We start from the raw sequence: 20,503 nt of genomic DNA on the forward strand, positions 1-20,503 counted from the left end.
CACTAAGGGGGGAAGAGGAGGGGCGTCCTGGCAGCTGCTGCCCAGGGCTGAGCCCAGAGCCAAGGTCCCAGAGGACGGGCAGGGGGGGGGGGGAGGAGGGGCAGGGACCAGCTCTTCCTGCCCAGGGACTCAGGAGAAGGAATCCAACCACCAGCTCAGTGCTGCCTTGGCACAGCATTTTCAGGTGACCAGCATGGCCACGGAGGAGCCGGGCAGCCCTCCCAGCCTGCAAAATGCCTCAGAGCGGATGGTGGGTGAAGCTGGTAGCTTTCGGGGGGGCAAGAACAGGAAATTGGTGGGCACAAGACAAAGGGCACGGCTGTGTCTCAAGAGAACTAGCCACCCAGGGGAAAACGTTGCCAACCAACCTTCCTCCCGACTGGCAGAAAAGGCGGGGGGGGGGGGGCAGGGGAGGCCAAGCTGCCCCAAAGGTTGAAGAGACCCCATGAAGGAGGCGGCTTGCTGCTTTTGGCTGCCCAAACATGCCCACCTGTGTAATCAGCCATCCCCAAAAAAAAACCTGCCCCAGGGAAAGTGGGGGGGGGAGATTAACTGGCCACTTGAGGCCATGACGTTTTAGGCCAGAGGAGCAAAAACTCTCCTGCCCCCACCCTCTTGCTCCACCAAGGGGCGGGGTAAGCACAAGCTCCCTCTGCTGGGCAACACAGGCACTGCACGCAAAGAAAGGCAGGTGCTGGGGAGAGGATTCCAGCAGATGGGGAAGAAGGGCTGTGAGGCTCCTCCCTCTTCTGGGACAGGGTTGAAGCCCCTCCCTCAAATTTCTTGCCTCCGTCCCCCAACTTTAGTCAAAGACTAAACAAGACGTATAAAAAACAAAGTACAAACTTTATTTTGTTTCTTTACAAAGGCACAAGCCTCATTTTCCCACTTTCTTAACAAAATATAATAGCATCTCAATGAACACAAAGACCCAAAACTTGTAAAAAAAAAAGAACAAAAAAAAAACCCATATAAAAATATGAAAGAACAAAGGAACAGTTGTGGGTGGGTGGGGGGGAACCTACCAAAAGCAACCAGTACGAAAAAGCCCTGGCCAAGGCCTCTCCCCAAATGGGGGGGGGGAGACGGGGAGGCACAGAATGCAACGACAGCAACTGCCACGGAGCAGGACCCTCCTTCTGCGTGGACCCAGTCAGCCCACGGAACAACGGATTTAAGTGCTTCCAAGAACAAAACCACCCAGAGGAAGGGGGGGGGGTCTGTGCTCTCTTCCCAGGCTCTGAACCAGCCCCCGAGAACGGAGGGGCCTCAGGGCTCTCCCTGCACCAAGAGGTGTGCCAGGAGGACCAGGGAGGCAGAGGCAACCCCAAGGCCTACCTCCACCAGCCTTCTCCCTGGAGCTTTGAGAAGGCCTCGGGGCTCCCTTCGTCCCTCCTAGGGCCAGGAGCAAGGCCGAAGAGGAGCAAGGCCCCCAGGGACCCCTCACACGGCCAGAGGCGCCAGAGAAAATCCATCCTTTGAGCCGGGAGGCGCCGACTGCCCAGCCGTGTCCTGGAAGAGCCTGGCCGCTCGCAGCTTGCTGACTCCCCCAGCTGCTTCAAACTGGAGAGCCCGATGTCCAGCTCATCCCCGTCCTAATGCTCTCACTTACAGTATTGGAAGGTCACAAAATAGACCCAAAGTTGCGGTATTTTGTAAAAATTTCAGCACATTTCCTGAAGTCCCCTGGCCCCCACCCTGCTCGCCCTCCCGCTGCCAGGCAGAGGTCAGGGCACCCCGGCCTTGCTGTGTTCCATGGAATCGTCGTCCTCTGCCTCCAGGTCAGAGGCCGTGTCCAAGTTCGCAGGGTCCAGGCTGGCCCGGGCAGGGGTCACAATGACTGCGCCCCGGCGCTGCTCTTCCTCCTCCAGCAGCTGTTTTTCCTGAGTCCCCTCGATGTGCTGGATTGCCTGGGGGAAGACGGCACGGTAAATGCCCGTGGGCTCTCTGACCGGCAGCCTTCCGCTGGCCCTTCCTGCCCTGGGAGTGGCTGCCTGCTGCTTGGGGAAAGCCCAGGAGCCTGTGGGTGGTGGACGTGCCTGGGCACCGCAGAGGCAGAGAGGACAGCGCCCGTTTTTCTACCCAGTTTGGAGGAACCCGTCAGGGGCAAATCGGAGTGCCAGGACTGGCCAGGAGGAGGCTGCAGATTCTGAACCAGACGGGCAAAGGCTTGGGATTTCCCTGGAGACCCTCCTCTCCTCCAAGGGGCTCAGGAGTAGCCAGGCCAGGAGGGGGGGTGCACCCAGGGCCGCTGTTCTCGGTGAGCGCAGCAGGGCTGCGTAGTGAGGCTGGTAGCTACTCGGGGGGGAGGGGGGGATCTGCCAGGGCCTGTTCCATGCCCAGGGAGGGACCCACCTCCCAGCCTCTCTGAAGGAGGCCAAGCCCCCCCCCCTTTCTCCAGGTGAGGAACTGTTGCGTCCTGCTCTCACCTGAACGATTGTGTCCAGGTTCTGCCTGGATGTTGAAATAGTGTTGATCACTGAGGAGGGCCCCATGGTTACCACGGTGACATGGTGCGAAGGCGGAGGCGGTGCAGGCACAATCACCGTTGGGTGCTGGGTGGGTGCTGGGGGGCCATGAGCAGGCAGGAGCTGGTGAGAGAAGAGAAGGACACCTGGCACATGGAACAGCGGCTTCCTGTACCAGAAGGCCACCCTGGGCCAGAGGCAGAGAAATGGAGAGGTGTTGTAATATAGCTCCTTGTCTAGGTGTGTGTCCCCCATGGCCCAGTTCATACCAGACTATGCAGAGCCACGCTGAACCACACAGGAGAAAACAAACTCCTAGAACGCCATAACATCCTGATAGTGCATAACATAACATCCTGAGATGTGCCCTACCATTGACGTCCAGGATTTCACCATATATAGACTGAGCAGTAGATTAGAAATTGTACTTTTACAGGCTGTTTTTAACTACATGCTATTGCTCCTCCTGCCTTTCTCCTATCTCAATAAAAGGGGCTACCAGACCCCCAATCTGGGTCGCTCCATCCCGAGAAAGATCGTGTCCTGTCTTTTCTCAGCATTGGCCTCATGGACGAACCACGGGAACGTTACAGAGAGGCAGCGGCCGAAAGGCCTTCGGACAACTCAGGCCCTGTCGTGCCCTGGTGGATCGGAGGACCTTCTCTTTCCAGCCTTTCTCCTCCACACCCAGCTGCAGAAGCCCTGAGCCACACCGGGAGCTCCAAGGACGGAGCCCTTCCCAGGGCCACAGAAACCTAGAGGTCCCTGTGGATGGAGAGGGCCAGAAGCCTCCATAGATGCTTCTGAATCAACAAGGTGGGCGCCGTAGCCACCCTCGGCTCTTCAGTGAGGTCTGCTTTGGGGGACAGCCATCTTAGCTGGGTACCCGACTTTCTTTTCCTCACCCAAGATATGCCACCCTCCCCTGCGCATCTGCTGGGGACGGTCGGGCAGTACTGCGGCTTCCCGTTGTCCATGGGCTGGAAATGGCACAGCCCTGCTTGCCAAAGGCTGGGAGGGGGGCTGGCTGAGGCCATGCGCTCTCCCTGACAAAGGCCGGGTGCTCCGGTGCCTCTGGGTGCTGCGGCCTCACCTGTTCCTGCTGCTGGAGCTGCACTTGTTGGGCAATCACCTTCAGCTTCTCCGGGTACAAGTGGGCCTCCAAAGAGCGTACCTGTCGGCCGGGCAGAGAAAGGCCCGGTCACCCTCCACAACGGGCAAGGGAGGCTTTGCACGCAGCTGCTTGCCCCGGCCCCCTGGGGCATTCGTTCGCTGGTACCCTGCCCAGAAACCCTCCTGCGACCCGGCCTCCAGACCCGCAGGGCACACCTGCTCCTCCAGCATCATCCGGACAGAGCGTTCCTTGTCCAGTTGCTGCCGGAGCTCAATCATTTCCCGGCGCAGGTCGTCGGCCTTCTCGTCCTCCCAGATGTCTGGTGACCCTATGCCTTCGTCCTTGTCCTCTGCCCGCCGCCGCTTCGGGGAGGATCCACTGAACTCCTGCCAAGAAGGCCCAGATTGAAGGAGGGGGGGGCACAGGGGCCACGGGGAAAAGAGCGCCCCTCCCGGCCAAGGTCTCCATGGTGCCCACCTGGATGAAGCGCTTGAGCTGCGCGTTCTGCTGCAGCAGCCGCGTCTTCTCCTGCTCCAGAGAAAAGATGTACTCCGCCGTCTGCTGGAGGATCGCTGCCTGACCAAAGAAGAGACAGGAAGCAGAGAACTCCAGAGGCTGCAGACCTGGCCCCCTCCTCCCCCCCCCAAAAGGACAGCCAGGTCTCTCCTGAAGCCCTTCCCGTGCTCTGCTCCCCGAGGCCCCACGTATTGCCATGGCTTTCAGCAGCCGGCTGCACCCCATTGTTCCCCAGGGAGCAGTCCCCCCCCTTCCCCCCTGGGTCTCCCTTCCAGCTGCAGCATTCGACCTGCGGAGGCTCCTTGGCCCATCGCCGCCCCCCCATCTTTTTCCCCTAAGCACGATGCCCCTCCAAGGCCCCCCAGCCCTGGCGAGTGGGCCCCCAGCTGCCCTCAGGGTCTGTCAGGGACTTGCTTGACTCCCCTGCGGCTTTGCTGGCGGCCCCCAATCAGTGGGGAGCTCCTCACCTTGCTGAGCTTCTCGCCGTCCGTGTGCGGGATGAGAGTTTTCAGGGACTGGAACCCTGCATTGATGCTCTGCATGCGCCTGCGCTCGTTGCTGTTGGCGATCTCCCTGCGTATCCGTCGCTCCTGGTCCCTCTGCGTCTCCGGGGTCAGGGGGATGTTGGCCAGGCTGCAGCAGGGGAGCACAGGTCAGAGACGGGCCCTCAGGACGGGCCCTGTCATTTGGTTGTCATGGTGGGGCTTTCGAAGGACCCCCACAAAGGGCTTAAGCGTTTCCCAACCCTTTTCATGTCCTTGGCCCTTCCCAGGCCACGCTGGGCCCTCCTGTCCAGCTAACAGGCCTTCCCGGCTCCTCCAGGCAGCAGCGCAACTCAATCGGCGTCTCCACCCGAGGAAGCACTCCGGGGGCCCAGTCCTCCCAACCTCACCCACAGCCACCCAGGGAGGAAGGTGGGACCCGGGCGCCCTCCGCGCAGCAGTGGCCTTGGGCACGGCTACTCGGCCGTTGGGTGGCGTCGCCCGGGGCAGCCACGGACCGCCGGGGCACCTACCGCGCGGAAGAACCAGCGGGCACCGCGGGGCCCTAGCGGGGAAGGGCCGCCCCGCATGCCGGCGGAGTCGGGAGGGGCGGCCCCCGGCGAGCAGAAGCGGGGAAAAACCGCTCCCGGGAAGGCCCGGATCGGGGCTCCTTCGGGGCGGGCAGGAGAGGCGCCCGCGGCCTCCCCGGCCCCGATCAGCGCCCCACGTGGAGGCCGCCTTGCGGCCCAGCTGGCGGGGGTCGGAGGGCGGCCGCGCCGCCGCGCTCGTTCGGCCCGCACCGCCGGGCGGGCTGCTGCGCACAAAGAGCGGCTTCCCGGGCGGCACGTGCGGCGGCTGGCAGCCTTTGTGCGAGGCGGCGGCGGCGCGGCTTCTCCGGCCGAGCCCGGCACTACATGTCCCGGCAGCCCGCGGCGGCAAGGCCCGCCCCTTCGGAGGCTGCACAGTCACGGCCAGGCCCGGCCGCCGCGCTGCCAGTAAACACGCGGCGGGCGGGGAGAGACCCGGCGGGGCGCGCGGACTCGCGGGGGCCTGGGCGAAGAGGGGCCCGCCGCCGCCCCCAGCCGCTCCCTCCGGGGCCGCCCGGGCCGGACCGCCGCTGGCCGCCGCGCTCCGGCAAACAGACCCACGTGCTCGGCCGCCGCCATCCCCGGTCCTCCCGCGCCCCACGGCGGCCCCGGTCCTCCCGCGCTCCACGGCGGCCGCGGCCCCGCCGCAGCCGCAGCCCCCCGGCCGCCCGGCGCGCGCGCCCACCTGCACAGCCCGCCGATGACCTCCTTCTCGGTCTTCCTGAAGTGCTGCAGCGGCGGCACCTTCTGCGCGGGCACCACGAAGTACTCCATGCCCGGCCGGGATCGGGGGTGACGGGCGCGGGGGGCGGGCGAGCACGCGTCCGCCGGTCCCGCGGTGCGTCTCCGGCTCTGGCCCTGCGCGTGTCTGCTCAAGGCGGGAAACAGCTGGGCGAGCGCAGCGCAGCTCTGCCTCCCTCCCTCCCGCCCGCTCGCCCGCCTCCCTCCCTCCCTCCGCCGGCGCCGCCTCCGCCAGCCACCGGCCCATGTAAACAAAGGGCGATTCGCCGCGGCTGCCGCGCCGCCCTCCCGCCTGCCGCCCTGAGCAGCAGTGCCGGCCGGCGGACCCGCGGAGGGAAGGCCCGGCCCGAGCGCTGCGCTAACCGGACGCTCGGAACTCGCAGCGGGCGGTCCGGGGCTCCTGGCGGCCTGGGAGGGGCGAGGAACGGCCCCAGATGGGAGCCTGCGAGGGGCGCGTTGTGCCTGCCCCCCCCTCCTGCCTTTCCAAGGGCCGCGGACGGCAGGAGGAAGAGCCCGGCCTGTTCCCGCCAGGAGGGACTCGCTGCCCAGAGCAGCTGCCCCAGCGGGCACCGGCGAGAAACGCGGGGAAGCTTCCCGACTGACTTGGAAGCCTGCCTGGTTCAGCAGCTAAGGCGAGGGAGGGAGGCCGGGGCCTGCAGAGCCAGCCCAGCTGCCCCACTCGTGGAAGTCTTTTGGGGGCTCAGGAGGGATGGTGGGATTTGTAGTCCCACACAGCCGACTGGAGGTGGGCCAGAGGTCTGCCTTGACTGGCACTTGCAACGGGCCAATTTATTCAAGCAGCCAGTTTAAGGGGTGGGCCAAGCCAAGCACTGCCCAGGGCCAGCCACTCAAGGCCAGGGCAGGAGAAGCCTGGCTACTCCCTACCTGCTTGGGAGTGGGGTAGCCCTTGATGTACGGGGCAATGCCTGCCCTGGGCCACCCTTCTTACTGAGGAATTGCCTGGGCCTCTTCAGCCTGGCGGTCTTTGCTCAGCCTTTCACTGGCACACACACACACCCCCCATGAAGAAGTGACCAAAGGCCCCTTCTGGCCGGGCTCCCACAAAACGCTCAGCCAATTAAGCTTCCTTCCAGCTGGAATGACCCAGCACCTCAATGAACATTTACACGGCCAGCTAAGCAAGGCGAACTATGCCAGTGCTGTGAGAAGCCCACCAACCCCCACCATTCTGACTGGTTTCATGCCGGATGCTTCGCCCAATTGGTGAATGCAAAGCCCAAATGTCACCATTATGGCCAGCTGCAGTTTTAGTCTTCATGCCGGCCTGGGGAGGACACCCGGCACCTTTCAGCCAGCAGAAGAGGCTGGTCTTGGTCACTGGAAAAGCCGATGGGGGGGGGGGAGTGGCTCTGGCCAGCTCTGGTGCCTCTTCCTTTCTGAAGTGCTCGTCCAGGGAAGATACGGCAAGGAAGGGAAGGCCGGCTTAGGGGCACCTGGAGTATGCTTGGCTTCAATCTGAGCCCCTGGGCAACAGCAGCAGCGTTGGATCCAGCCAGGGCAACGCATGCTCAAGTGAGCAGGGTAGTCCGGGCGGCAGAGTCTGAACCCTTAGCCGTAGCCAAGACAGTTGCCGCAGTGGGGGTCACACTCTGCTAGCCAAGACCGAAGAACAGATGGATAGCATGCTTGGGATCAGCCCTGGCCTGCAAGAGGGGTTGGAGGGTCTCGGGAAGTCAAAGGGCAGCCCCTTCCTCGCCTTCGGCTGCAATTCCCCTTTTGCACGTTTACCCTTCCCAAGAGCGAAGGCCGAGGCGCTTGGTCTTCCTTTCCACATTCTTGGCCTGATGGAAAGGGATCAGTGGTGGGCTGTCCATATTTTACCACCAGTTCAGGCAGGTGCAGAAGCATTTGGGTGGGTGGGCAGAGCCTCCCGCCGCCGCTACTCCTGGTTCACCTGATCCGGGCCGAACTGGGAGCAACCCACCTCGGGAAGGGATGCCAGAACAGGACCAGCAGTGCCCCAAAGCTGCCCGGGGGGGCTTGCTGGTAGCTGAGCTGAGCACACCCCTGGCCTGGCAATCATCCACACACGATGCAGCTCCTGGGCTCTTCACCTGACAACCTTCTCCAGGTGGACAGCCTGAGCTCCATCCCGAGAAAGATCGTGTCCTGTCTTTTCTCCACATTGGCCTCATGGACGAACCACGGGATGAGCGCCTGAGTTTTTCTCCTAGCCGCTGCTCTCTCCTTTGAAAGCAGGTCTCGGTCTCTTTGCTTCGCTTCCTTTCCAAACCGGAGTAAAAGAAGAGGCCAAAGACGCTCCGAATGCAACAACGGGGGTCAGGCGAGCCCACAGCTAAGGGCACCACGGCCAGGGACTGGCTGGGGTAGCCAGCAGTATAGACCCAAGTGTCCCAGAGCTGGGTCTACCATTTAGACGGGCCAGAAGTCAGCAGGGCTGCACCACAGCCAGAGGCGCTCCCCCTTGTGGCCAAGAGAATACAGCACAGCCATCTAGTTTTAGAATTTATTTGCTTTCTCCCATTTTAAATTGAGCCGGATCCAAAGTTCTCTCTATGACACACAGAAATCACAAACATAAAATACAAGGTGCCAGGAAGAGAGAGCAGAAAAAAACCAGAATCATCACAGGCACGTAAGAACAATTCCAGCAACAAAATGAAAAAGTGCAAAGGATTAAATTCTCTTCCTGAATTACTTGAGTGAGTAAGCCTTCCTCTTGAAGGTGCTGAAAAAGCTGGAGTCCTGTCCCTGCCCTTCTGGCACAGCTCAGCTGGGAAACGGGCCTTAAGATCAACTGCCACCTTTCAGCCTCCCAAAGCTGTTTGATCTGGGCTGATGGCAAAGCACCAGGTGTTGTTACCGCCCCCCCCCCCATGACCACCATCAATTTCCCCCCCTCTTGCTTGGAATTAGCAGCTTGTGCTGGACAAAGACGGACCCAGACATAAGCACTGACATAATTTCAGCGGGAGGCCATCAATTCCAACCCAGTTTCAGATTAATCAATTTCAGTTCTGCCCCACACGCGCCCTGCAACATGACCCAATTGTTAGGGGAGGTGCAGGGGACCACTCCGGGATGCTTTCCCCAAGCACTGCCCTCTAGTGCTGTTGACTGGATCAGGCCCCAAAGAGAGCCAGGGCACGATGAGCAGATGACTTTGTCCCTCCTGCCAAGCTGTTGTGAAGATCAGCTAATAGAACCTCACACCAGATTCTAAAGCTCTGTGGCAAAAAGGCCTTGAAATGAACGACTGGCGCATCGGGTGCCGCTTATTGGGCTGCAGTCCTGAGGGTGGGTGTCAGTGTGGAAAAGAAACCCACTGAAGAAGCCCCGTCTGCGGTGTTGGGGTTAGGCTTAGCAGTCCTCTGGTAGCAGGAGGGGTACATGACTCACCGTGAAGCCCCCAGCAGATGCTCCAAAATGTGGAGGGTCTCACAGGGACGCTTCCAAGGAATTTCTGGGCCTCCAGTTCCGCATAGGTGCCTAGTCTCTGAAGATGGGCACCAGGGGCAAGTGCTGTGGTGGGGCATTTGGAGAACTTCTCCATCTGGGCTACAGAGCAGCCGTAGTTCTTGGCACTGCTGCAGGCCAGGCCTCTCCCTGCCAAAGAGGAGGAAGGGCAGTGAGCTTCCCCCCAGCAGAGTCCTAGTGGCCAGCTGGCATCCCCTCCTTTGGCCAGGGACAACGGGTGCTGGAGGCATTGCCAGGGGCGCGGATCGGTGGCTTGGGCCCAGGAGCTTAGAGTCGGGCAGGAGGTCTGGCCGGGCGGGGATCTGAGCGCCTTCTGCTCTTACAAGGACGGGCTGCCCACCGAGGGGCCCGACGGAAGGAGAGCAAAGGGAGGAAGCGGCTTTTGCTGAGCCGCATCTGGACCTTTTTTCCGGAAGAGGCCGCTTAGCGACAGGGAACCTCGGGATGCTCAGCCCGGACGCCAGCCAGGCACTGCCCGCCTTTCACGAAGCTGCCGAGCCCAAGGCCGGAGGAAGAAGGACGCCAAGGACGGCCTGCCCCGGAGAAGCTCGGGGAACTCCTTGCCGGCGTCGCGGCATCCCAAGGCCGGAGCGAACGGCCGCCCCGGGCGTCCCGCTCCGCTCGCCCAGACACCAGAAGCTCCGCCCGCCTCCCGCGCTTCCTATCTGGGCGGGCTGGCGCCTCCTCCGGCTCCGGCTCCTTCCGCTATGCCGTCTGCGCCAGGGAACCCCCGCCCCCGTCCGTCGGAGCCGGCCCTGCGTTGCTGGGCGGAGGGCCCCAAGGCAACCGCCCGATCAGGCGCGGGGAGGGCAGCAGGGTCCCTCCGCAGGAGGCGGCCGCAGGGGCCTTTGGGCAGCCCGTTGGGGCCCATCGCCAGGGACGGGGAGGCGTGGGGGAAACGCCCGGGACGCCAGTAAGAAGGGCAAATCTCAGAGGCCCCGGCTGCCGACTGGACACGACCTTTAGGAAACCGGCTAGGAGAGTGCCGAGCGAGGCCGCTGCTCCGGCCTTGGCCCTCTGGCCGGGTGAGCCTCGCCTATCCCGGCGTTCCCCCTCCCCCGGCGGAAGAGGCAGGCTGGCGCGCTGCCCCCTCCGCCCGCTCGGAAGGCGCGGGACGGCCGCTCCGCCCAGCCTGGTGCGGGAAGCCGAGCGTTCTTCCGTCCCTCCGCTGCCGGAGATCGTCAATCAAGACGAGGGGAAGGGGCCGCTCGCTTCCCCTGCCTCGCGCCCCTCCTCTCCAGCAGGCGCCGCCTCCATCCGCGTCCCAGAGCCGGGGGAGGGGAGCCAGAGAGATCCTCCCCTTCGCCGCCTCCGCCGCCGCCCTCGCTCGCTCGCTCGCTCGCTTGCGCGGCATCTTCTCTGCCCTCCCGCCCTCCCTCCCTGCCGAGGCGCAGATGTGGCGCTGCGGCCGTGCGCCCCATCGGTGCCGGTGGGGGTGGGCGAGGCGGAGTGGGGAGGCGCCCCCCGGAGGTCTCTCGCACAGGTGAAAGCCTGCCAGGACCCCCAAAGAGGGCAGCCCCAGCGCCGCTCCCCAGCCTCTCCGCCCGCTCGCCTAGCCACCGGGGGCGCGCACAAAGCTGCGCCGAGACGCCTCCCTGCCTTCCGCCACCGGCCAGCGCCAAGGTAAGGCGACGGGTGCGCAGGCGGCCGGTCAGGGAGGGAGGGACGGGGGGAGGGAGGGGGCGCGCGACGGATCGGACCATAAAACCCCCAGATGGGGAAGCCGTCGCCTCTGCAAAACACGCCTGCCCTTTGCTGGGAGCCATTATCCCCCCGGCCGCTGCCCGCCGCCCCTTCTATGGCTGCCTGGCTTGCTTTCCGCAATGGGAACCTCAGCGTCCGGGTTGAGCGCACGACGCCCCCGCCCCGCGCCTTGCCTGGAAGTTTGGCACCTGGGGCTATTCGCGAGAGGGCAGCGGAGGCTACCCGGACCGCCATAGGAGGGCTGCGGCCCCCTCTCGGGCCAGCCTAAGCGGGAAGAAGGGAGGAGAAACCGCAGGGCCGGGGACCCCGGGGTAGCCCTTCTTGGAAGGTCCTTTGGGACCGGCACTGGGGATCCCCTTCCTGCTCTGCTCAAGCTGGCCACGGGCTTCCAGCTGAAAGGGGGTTTCCAGGGCAGAAGCCGTTGGGGGCGGCATCTTCTGGCAAGAAGGATTGAGGCCTGCAGCCCAATGCAGCCTGTCATTGTGGGGGGTCTGAAGAAGAGGGGGGGTGGGTCTGTGGTTTGTTGGGGAGCCAGGGAGGGCAGGAATGTCCTTGCAAGACCTCCCTGCTGAGAGCCACCCAAGCATGGCAGAGCAGCAGCAGCTGAGCCCCAGCAGAGAGCAGGGAAACCTGGATGTGGCCACTGCACTCTGTGCCCCCCCCCAAACCCGTTTGGGAATGGGGAGGAGTTGTAGCATAGAATGGAAGGTGCCAGGGACAGCCATTGCCCATTGGGCACTCTGGCTAGAAGGCCAGGCGGCTTCCCCAGAGTGGGAGGTGGGCTTGACCTTGCCTCTCCTTCCCCTTCTAGTCAATGCTCTTCCAGCTTCACCTGAGCAGGGAGCTACAGAGGTGACCCCCCCTCCCCAATCCCTCACCCTTCCCGGCCTGATTGAGTGTCTTCCACAGCACTGGCATTTTCTGCCCCCCCCCCCCTTTTCTGGGAAAGATTCTGTGCCTGGAGAGCTGTGCTTCAGCCTGGCCTCCCCCCCTTTCCTTGGCAATGGACTTCCCCACTCCGCCAGGGCTGACCTCTTACCCACTGTCTGTGGTTGAATGGGCCCTGCAGCCAGGAGTGGCATCTTGGAGGGCAGGAGGGGGAGCAGGGGTGCCCTCAGTGGAGCCAGTGTGGCTGAGATATGGGCAGGGAAACCTGGGGGCCCTGAGAACCCCCCCCCTTTCTCATCATGCTGGAGACTCCCAATGGCTGAAACTGGTAGGATTCAATTGCTTCCCCAGCCCTTGATCGATCTTCTTCCTGCCCCCTGGCTGACGCCCCCTGGCTTTGGAGTGGGGCGGCTCTGGGTGATTCCCAGGATCTGACTCTGGGCTGCGTTTCTCTAAAGCTATTTAAGGGGCTAGCCGTGGGCGTAAGTGGGGCACTGGTCAGTGCAGGATCGGCCTTCTTGCCTGTTGCGAAGAGGCTGCAGGTCCATGTGCCCAGCTGCCTCTGATTTCCAGAAGGGGCAGGAGGGAGAAAAAGGCTTCCAGCCATCTCGCCAGGCTGCCAAGCACCCCCCCCCCACAAGCAGAGTCCTCCCAGGGCTGCCCCTCACTAAACGGCCTGGGGCATGCTGGTCTCCTTCCCACTTTACCCCTGCCCCCCCCCCCCCCCGCTGAATTTGCATTAGAGCAGACCTCCTGGGGCAAGGCAGCTGCCCAGGTGAAGTGATCACCCAGGGCGCCATTGGCTGTCTTGCATCCAAGGAGGCAGGGCTGATGCTCGGGTGGGGGTGAGGGCAGGACATACCGAGGTGAGATAGGTAGGAAAGGGAGGTCAGCTGGCCACCAAGCAGAGGGGGTGCTGCCAATGGATGGATCCCTTCCCCACCCAGGCACTGTGCATGGCTTTCTGGGGGGCTTGAGGCAAAGTCGCCCCAAATCCCACCTGTGCCTTCCCCAAGTGTGGTGCTTTCCCAACCTTTCCACCCTGGGGAGGTTTCAGCCAGCTCCGTGGGGTGAACTTGGGCCTCTGCATGTCTGAGAAGATGGGGCTGTGCTGGGCAGATGGGGGGGGGCTGCCAGTTGCCCAGTTTAGAGCAGGCGGGGGCCCCAGTCGAGAAGGTCTGGAGCCGAGTGGGAGGAAAGCGCCTCCCAGGTGGGCCAGCTGGACAGAGCCTCCTCCTCTGATGCGTGGAGGGACTTCCAGACACTCCCAGCCAGAAGGCCCCAGCAGTGCCCCCCTCCCCATCCTTACTAGGTGGGCTTTGGGTATCGAGTTCAACTAGCAAGTGCTGTGGGTCCAGGCTGATCTGGATCCCCAGGAGGGCAGTTTTAGTCGTGTTTCGTGGAGGGGAAGAACAGGGAACGAGACGGATGTGGCTGCAGCTCCATCTCTCTAACTGAACTTGAGGAGGATTAGTGGCTTGTGGTTCTGTTAAACCGTGTGGCTACTTCTCCGTGTGGCCCCTGAGCGTGGAGCCCCTCAGCAAAGAGGGAAAGTGGGGAATTTGGCTGGGGACTCCCCCCACCCCCCTCCCGGCTGGCCAGCTGGCCGCTGAAAGCCAGGCAGAGGCACCAGCTGCTGGTTTTAAACTGCCTCCCTCAGCAGAGAGGTGGCTGAGTAGGCGGCCTTCTTCGAGTGGTGTGGTCCGTGTCCGGCCACAGCTCTCCCCCCGCCAGGGGTGCCGTCCTGGACAATGGGAGTGCCCGGAAGAACCCTCCGGGGTGCCAGTCCTGGAAGACGGGCGCCCGAGAGATCTGCCTCTGTGTTCTTGGCCGCTTCCTGACCACATCCAGCCCTTGCCTGGCTGTCGTTGATATGAGTCAGTACAGGAGGGAAGTGGGGAGGTGGGTCTGCCAGGGATGGAGCAGGGAGCTGCGGCCAGGCATGGAGTAGGTGGGGGCCGCTCTGGCCCGAATGCCCAGCCGCCCAGCCTCCCCCTGAAGCCTCCGAGCCTTAAGGAAAGAGCTGGGGGGGGGGTCTTGCCAGCAGGACAGCTTCTGTCCGTCTGCCGCTCCTCCTTGTCCTCCCCCCCCTGCCCCGTCAGCCGTCACTGGAGGGGGCTTAGGTGCCTCTGCACATCTGTGGAGGGAGGCCTGCCGGCCCCTCCTGCCAGTGGCTCCCTCGGTCGACTTCCTCTGGATTCTGGGAAGGCTTGTTCCCAGGAATGTTCTGCTCTGGGGCCAGTTTGGTTTGGCAGCTGCTGCTGCTGCTGCTTCGCAGGGCGGGGAGCTGCTTCCCATCCAGTGTCCCACCCAGCCCAGCTCCTGGGAGCAGCTCAGGAATCCAGTGAGAGGCCACTGGAATATGGCGGGGTGGGGGCGGGGAGGGCAGACTTCACGGAGGCAGAGGGCTGCTCTGCACAGCAGGGGCAGCAGCTCCTCCCTTGGCACTCCAGGCTCCCTGCCTGGGAAACGGTGCCTCCCCCAGACTGTCTGTGCCCTGGGCATCCTGGAGCATCCTGGGGCCCTGACCACCAATGCTTGTTGCCTTCTGGAGGCCCCTGGCCATGGGCTTGGCTGATAGTGCCGGCCGGAGGCTCTTCTGCCAGGAGGCTCTGGCACTGGAGAACGACAGGCCTCTGGGGGAGGCTGGACTCTGCTCGGGCATTCCTCCTGGAGGAGGGCAAAGGCTGTGGGAATGGTGCAGGGTGAGCACCCGAACAGGCAGAGCAGGTGGGCAAGGGTCCCCCTGAACTACGCCTGCCCTGTTGTGGGCTGCATCCTGAAAGGGGGGGGGATCCTAGGGGATGCTGTCTGATCTTTCCCAGTGGCGTCCTTGTGTGTGCGCGGCCTTTGTCTCTCCTCTGGGTGCACTCACACACTCGTGGGTCCTGACGGCCCTCCAGCCCCCTTTGTGCCAGATGCACGCTGTGTCAGGGCAGGGGCTGGGTGAAGCCAGGGCTTCCTCCGGGAGAGGCCCACACTGAGGCCTGGCACCTGCATTCTCCCCTCCAGCTGCTGTGCGCCCAGGCAGGCTGCACCTCCTTCCTCCCCGCCCTCCCCCCTCCGCCCAGGCACAGGAAGAGGGGGGGGTAGCTCCGGGCCAGAAGCGCCCCCCCCCACTGGGCCTCAGCCTGCGCCTGGGGGGGCGGGGGCGTTGCGGGGATCTTTGCCCCCCTCTCAAAGGCGCTTCAGAGCCCCTCCCCCTCCCCCGCCTCTGCATTGCAGACTCGGCGCTGGCCTCGCCGAGGTGCTTCTCCCTCTGGCTGCCCGCCCCCCCCCCACTTCCAGGGAGGGGCCTGCGCATTCCAGCATGTCTGAGCCGCAGCCCGGCCGGGCCCAGCGCCAAGGCCGGCGGGGAGGGCGAGCAGGAGCCGGCCTGCGCCATCCGGGTCGGGTGAGTTCGCAGGTGCCGCCCAGAGCCGGGCGGGGGGCGCGGCATGCCAGGCACACGGAGAGGGCGCGGCGGGGGCCCTCACTGCCCGCCGGCGCCCTGGCCGAGGAGGGAAGCGCCCGCCGCCCCTTCCTGCGCCCGGGGGGGTTGGGCGGCCTCCGGCGGAACCGACTCCAAGGGGCGCCGGTGGCAGCAGAGCCCCGGCTGCGCCCTCGGAGCACGGGAAGTGTCAGAAGCGGCGTTCCTGGCGGGGCCGGAGGGCGGAGGCTGGCGGCCCTTGGCGCGCTCAGCGGGACCGGCCTGGCGAGGGGGAGGAAGGAGGAGACACGTGTCAGCAACCGGCCCGCTTGGCTCGCCGGGAGGGCGCGGAGGCTGCGCCGTCTTGGGTCCCGGAGCAGTCCGGGCGCCGCTTCAGGCAGCCGAGCTGCGGGGAGGGAGCCGCATCGGAAGGTGGGGGGCGCTGGCTGTGCATGGGCGGCAGCAGCGGTCCTCGGGAGCCCAGTAGCCTTTTGCCCTTGGCGCCCCCCCCCCCCTCAGAAGCCCTCCCTCCTGAAGGGGGCGCTGGGGTTTCTTAGGCCCCTTGAAAGCGGCTTTAGCGAGTCTCGGCGCTCCATCGCCAAGCCCCAGGGGTCGCATTGTGCCCGGCTGCCCTCCGCCCCCTGGCTGCCTTCTGCCTAGAGGGGGAGGGGGGGCTCCGGGGGGCCTCGCTGCTGCCTTTTCCCCAGGAAGCCCCTCCCCCATTTGCAGCTCCACCGCCTGCAGGCAAGGAGGAGGCGCAGCTGTTTGCAATTGGAAGTCCTCCCTGTGGGGGAGGGGGCGCTGGCACCCACAAAGTTAAAGCCCGAAGCCAGGCAGGGGAGCTGGACGGCCAACTGCCCCCCACTGTGCCCCAAATATTCAGGGGGCCTTGGTTAGTGAAGCGGGAGGAGGGCAGAGAGCAACCAGCTGGGTTCCCCACCTGCTTGACCGCTGGCACCCTTCTCTCTGCAGAGGGGAGGCGGCTGCCCAGGCCAGCCTCCTCCTGCACCCATAGAAGTAGTAAGCATTGGGGTGGGGGGGGGCGAACCTCCTGCTGGATTCCCCGTGGAGCAGCTTTGGGACAGGTGGAGCCAGAGGGTCTGTTGGGGGGGGGGCTGGCAGACCTGGCCTGGTGGGAGCAAATGGGGCATCCTTGCCTTTCCAAATGCCCTGCAGGGTGACAGAAGACCCCCTGAGTGAGTCCAGCCCAGCTGACCAGAGCAGTCTGCTCCCTCGCTGCTGGCCCCCCATGCATTCCTTGGACGAGCCCCTGGACCTCAAGCTGAGCGTCTCCAAGCTGCCGGCTGGGCGAGAGAAGCGAGACTGGGCCCTGGGCGGCAGCACCAAGGGCCGCGCTCTGTGCCAGATCTCAGAGGACGAGGGCTACCTGGGAGCGGGCCCAGGCTCCCCTCCTTCTCCTCCGGAGGGTGAGTAGCAGGCAGGGAAGCGGGGTGGGGGGGCTGCTCCCTTGCTGGTGGGAAAGGGGTGCCCCACTTGCTGATCCTGATCCGTCTTCTGCCCCCTCCAGGCCTCCAGCCACACCCCCAATGCCAAGACAAGAGAGACCATCGGTTCTCCTCGCCTCCCACCGCTGATCTGAGCCTGTCCCCTTCTCCACCAGGCCGGGACACCCCTCCCAGCGGCAACACCTCCGCCTCCCCAGACAGGCAGAGCAGCGGGGGGCTGGTGAACTGTGCCAGCTTGCGCGTAAGTGTCGGGATGGGGGGGTGCAGCTGTGTGTGCCAACTCTGCCGCACATCCCGAGGGGGGCTCACAAGCCCACGTCTGTGTCGGAGCCTTCCTGAATCTCCCCCAAGGCTGGGGATGAAGAGCACGGCAACCTCCCCACCACCAGGCTCTGCGCGGTGGAAGTTCCTGCCCCCCCTCCTTCCCCTGGTGGCTTTGGAGGGGGGGCCTAATGACACTCCTGAGCAAGATGGGGGGGGAGCAGAGGGACTCCCCCTGCCCTGGCCACCCCCGGCAGCTTTCTTGAGCAGCTGCCTCCAGCTCTCCCAGAAGAGCCCGGCGTCCTCCGCTGCTGCCAGGCCTGGGAGACGGGATGGACTGCCAACCGCCCCCCCCCCCTGCCCCTTCCAGGACCTGCAGTCCCTGCGCTACCTTGAGAGTCTCCGCAGCTCCTTCCAGTTCTTCCTGCCTCTGAACTCGGGAGGGTCCCTGCACCTGCCAGCCCCCACTTTCCTGGCGCCCCACAAGGAGAAGCGGCTCTCTCTGGACACGGCTGGGCAGAAGCAGCTGGTGTGCCGTTGGTCGAAGGTGAGCAGTGCCTCCTTCCAAAACCGCCTCTGCCAAGCCGGGGGGGGGGGGGTCTGTGCTCTTCTCCCGTCACCCCAGGCCTCGCTCTCCCCCCACCCCACCCCACAGTGCAACCAGCTGTTTGAGCTCCTGCAAGACCTCGTGGACCACGTCAACGACTTCCACGTGAAGCCAGAGAAGGATGCTGGCTATCGTTGCCACTGGGAGGGTTGTGCCCGCCACGGCCGGGGCTTCAACGCCAGGTAATTGCTCCCATGCTGTTGGGAAGGTGTGGGGCCTCCCTTGGGATGACGCCACGGCTCAGCAATGCTCCAAGGGGATCCACACGGCCATCACGTTGGCCTCCCGGCGTCTGCCTAAATCCCCCCTGCCAGCCGACTCTCTGCCACCCGGGATCTTTGGAGGCTGCATTGGGCCAGCAGGCACTCCCGGCTGTTGAAGTGCCGGGGCGGAAAGGTGCCAGACCCCCCTGCCCCCCATTGCGAGCGGCTTTTGCTCTGCAGGTACAAGATGCTGATCCACATCCGCACCCACACCAATGAGAAGCCCCACCGCTGCCCCACCTGCAACAAGAGCTTCTCCCGGCTAGAAAACCTGAAGATCCACAACCGCTCCCACACAGGTGAGTCCCACGAGGACGGCTTTTCCCCAGACCGTCCTGAGCCTCTGGATGGGCCACAAGTGCCGGGGTCCAACCGGCCCCAGACGGCGGCTGCAGAGGCCAGTGGGATGAAGGGGTGGCCGGGGGGCCCTCCCTTGACCCTCTTCCCTGGGACAGCCCTGCTCCTCTTCTTCTTCTTCCCTGCAGGGGAGAAGCCCTACCTCTGTCCCTACGAAGGCTGCAGCAAGCGCTACTCCAACTCCAGCGACCGCTTCAAGCACACCCGCACCCACTACGTGGACAAGCCCTACCACTGCAAGATGCCCGGCTGCCACAAGCGCTACACCGACCCCAGCTCCCTCCGTAAGCACATCAAGGCCCACGGGCACTTCATCACCCGCGAGCAGCAGGAGCTGCTGAAGCTGCAGTCCCCCACCAAGGCAGCCCCACTCATGGCCAACGGACCCTACCTTGGCGGGGCACAGATCATCGTGCCTAACCCGGCCGCCCTCTTTGGCAGCCATGGCCTGCCCCTCCCTCTCCCCCAGGCCCCCCTGGATCTCAGCACCTTAGCCTGCGGCGGGCTGGGGACGGCCGCCATCGCGGGCCTGCCCAGCCCCACGCTTGCCCCTTTGAACTTGGCCAAGAACCCCCTGCTGGCCTCCCCTTTCTCAGTGGGCAGCCTGGGGCTGCCAGTGGTGTCCTTGCTGGCTGGCACCTCTGCCAAGGCAGCTGTCGAGCGAGGGCAGGAGAGCGGGGGCCGGCCCTTCAAAGGCGACATTGGTGGCGGCAGCCGATGCAAGGAGGCCAGTGAGAGGGTGAAACTGGCCAGGCTGCAGGCAACCACCGACGGCCTCTCTCTGCTCCCCGGGGGCGTCCTAGACCTGTCCACTGGCATGAACTCAGGGGCAACCGCTGAAACTCTGCCACCAGGCTGGATGGTAATCCCGGCTGGGTCCGTTTTGCTGAAGGAAGCTGTGGTGAGCTAAGCAGGGAAGAGCAAGGAGGAGGATTGGAAGGGGACCTCCCGGCATTCAATCGGAGGGAGCGATACAAGACTCCTTGTGGGGAAGAGGGAATCAAGGAAGCCCCCCCCCCTCCTTCGTTTCTCCCCTCCAGGTGGCAACCGGGGCTTTTCACGAGGGGGGGGGAGGCATCTGTGCAAAGCAATAAGCAGCTTCCCAGGGTAGCAGCCAGGAATTCTGCCCTGCCCTCTCCCTGTTCTGCTGACCCAGGAGCACCGCTGGTTGGTTCATCCCCAGCAAGACCTCCTCACCCCAGCCCCCTTTTCTCAGCCCTGCTCCAGCTCAAGAAAGACTGTGGGGGGGGGGGGCGCACTGGAAGGACTCTCTGCCAAAAGCTGCCCCCTCTTCCTTTGGCTCCCTTGGTGGTGGCAGCAGCAGCAGCCACACCGCAGGCCTCGCTGTGTCCGGCTTGCTCCTCTCTGACCTTGGGGCGCTTCCCGTCCCCCCTTTTTTCTTTGGAGCCCAGCAGCAGCAGCAGCACCACCACCAGAGGCCTTTTCCTCCCCCCTTTGGCTGCTGTTCAGAAGCCAATCCTGGAAGAGCTTCTCTCGGCCGCCCCCCTCCTCTCCTGCCCCCGGTGCTTCTGCTTGGTCCAGGCCTCTGACAAGGCGCACCGTGGCGTGTGCTGCTGACGAGACACGGAGGGGCTGAACCATTGAGCCATTCCCTCCATGAGCAGCTCCTTACACTAAAGCAGTGAGGATGGGAAGGTGGCGAAGCATCCCTGGATGAACCCTGGGCTCTGGGTCCTGGGCTGCAGCTGCCGCCGCCACCCTGTAACCTTTGCAAGAGCCACTTCATTGGGGGGGGGGGATTCCCTCCCTTGCTTTTAGGAAAGCACTGGACGAGCTGGCGCCTTTCACGCAGATCCGAGATGACCTGCAGGAAGCCATGCGCTTGTCACGAGTGGCCAGGAGATAGCCGGGACCTGGGGATGGGTGGGAAAAACACGGCCCATTCCCCGTACCGTAAGATGCAGGCCCTGCCACCGGCTGTTCCAGCTCCAGGAGCCCAGCAGAGAAGCAGCATTTGCTCTGCACTTCCCCTCCCCACCGCACGGCTCCTCCCGCAGCTGCCCAGATCACCTCTCGACTGCCCTCCTTGTATTGGTGGGTCACTCTGTTTCCAACCGCCTTTCCTAGACGAGGGCATCTCTGGGTATCCCCCTATGTACTCCCCCCCCCCTCCTCTCAAGGGACCTGCAGACAATTCCTGGCAGGCCTTCAGCGGCCCAC

General features: G+C 64.3%; 2 protein-coding genes across 5 annotated transcripts; one reads left to right on the forward strand and one right to left on the reverse strand.

Moving 5' to 3' along the window:
• Positions 1-827: 827 nt before the first annotated feature.
• On the reverse strand, positions 828-9,926 carry TFAP4 (transcription factor AP-4). Of its 2 annotated transcripts, none has more exons than XM_087729202.1 (7): positions 9,290-9,926; positions 4,566-4,731; positions 4,060-4,158; positions 3,798-3,968; positions 3,562-3,642; positions 2,430-2,591; positions 828-1,910 (listed from the first exon to the last, which is right to left on the reverse strand). In XM_087729202.1, exons 1-7 carry the CDS (start codon positions 9,595-9,597, stop codon positions 1,728-1,730), a joined length of 1,170 nt encoding a protein of 389 aa, XP_087585328.1. In that variant the 5' UTR covers positions 9,598-9,926; the 3' UTR covers positions 828-1,727. The 2 variants fall into 2 exon arrangements, with proteins under 2 accessions (XP_087585328.1, XP_013925366.1); XM_014069891.2 differs by lacking the exon at positions 9,290-9,926 and adding an exon at positions 5,853-6,083.
• A 204-nt stretch (positions 9,927-10,130) lies between these two features.
• On the forward strand, positions 10,131-19,961 carry GLIS2 (GLIS family zinc finger 2). Of its 3 annotated transcripts, none has more exons than XM_014070221.2 (7): positions 10,131-10,990; positions 16,545-16,795; positions 16,897-17,075; positions 17,466-17,642; positions 17,751-17,884; positions 18,146-18,264; positions 18,451-19,961. In XM_014070221.2, exons 2-7 carry the CDS (start codon positions 16,618-16,620, stop codon positions 19,230-19,232), a joined length of 1,569 nt encoding a protein of 522 aa, XP_013925696.2. In that variant the 5' UTR covers positions 10,131-10,990; positions 16,545-16,617; the 3' UTR covers positions 19,233-19,961. The 3 variants fall into 3 exon arrangements, with proteins under 3 accessions (XP_013925696.2, XP_087585327.1, XP_087585326.1); XM_087729201.1 differs by lacking the exon at positions 10,131-10,990 and adding an exon at positions 16,304-16,453; XM_087729200.1 differs by lacking the exon at positions 10,131-10,990 and having other exon boundaries at positions 16,485-16,795.
• The last annotated feature ends 542 nt before the right edge of the window (positions 19,962-20,503 follow it).

The sequence above is a fragment of the Thamnophis sirtalis genome, unplaced genomic scaffold (genome assembly GCF_051295495.1).
Source record: "Thamnophis sirtalis isolate CommonGarterSnake01/CBP01778 unplaced genomic scaffold, rThaSir2_p1.2 scaffold_14, whole genome shotgun sequence".
NCBI lineage: Eukaryota > Metazoa > Chordata > Lepidosauria > Squamata > Natricidae > Thamnophis > Thamnophis sirtalis.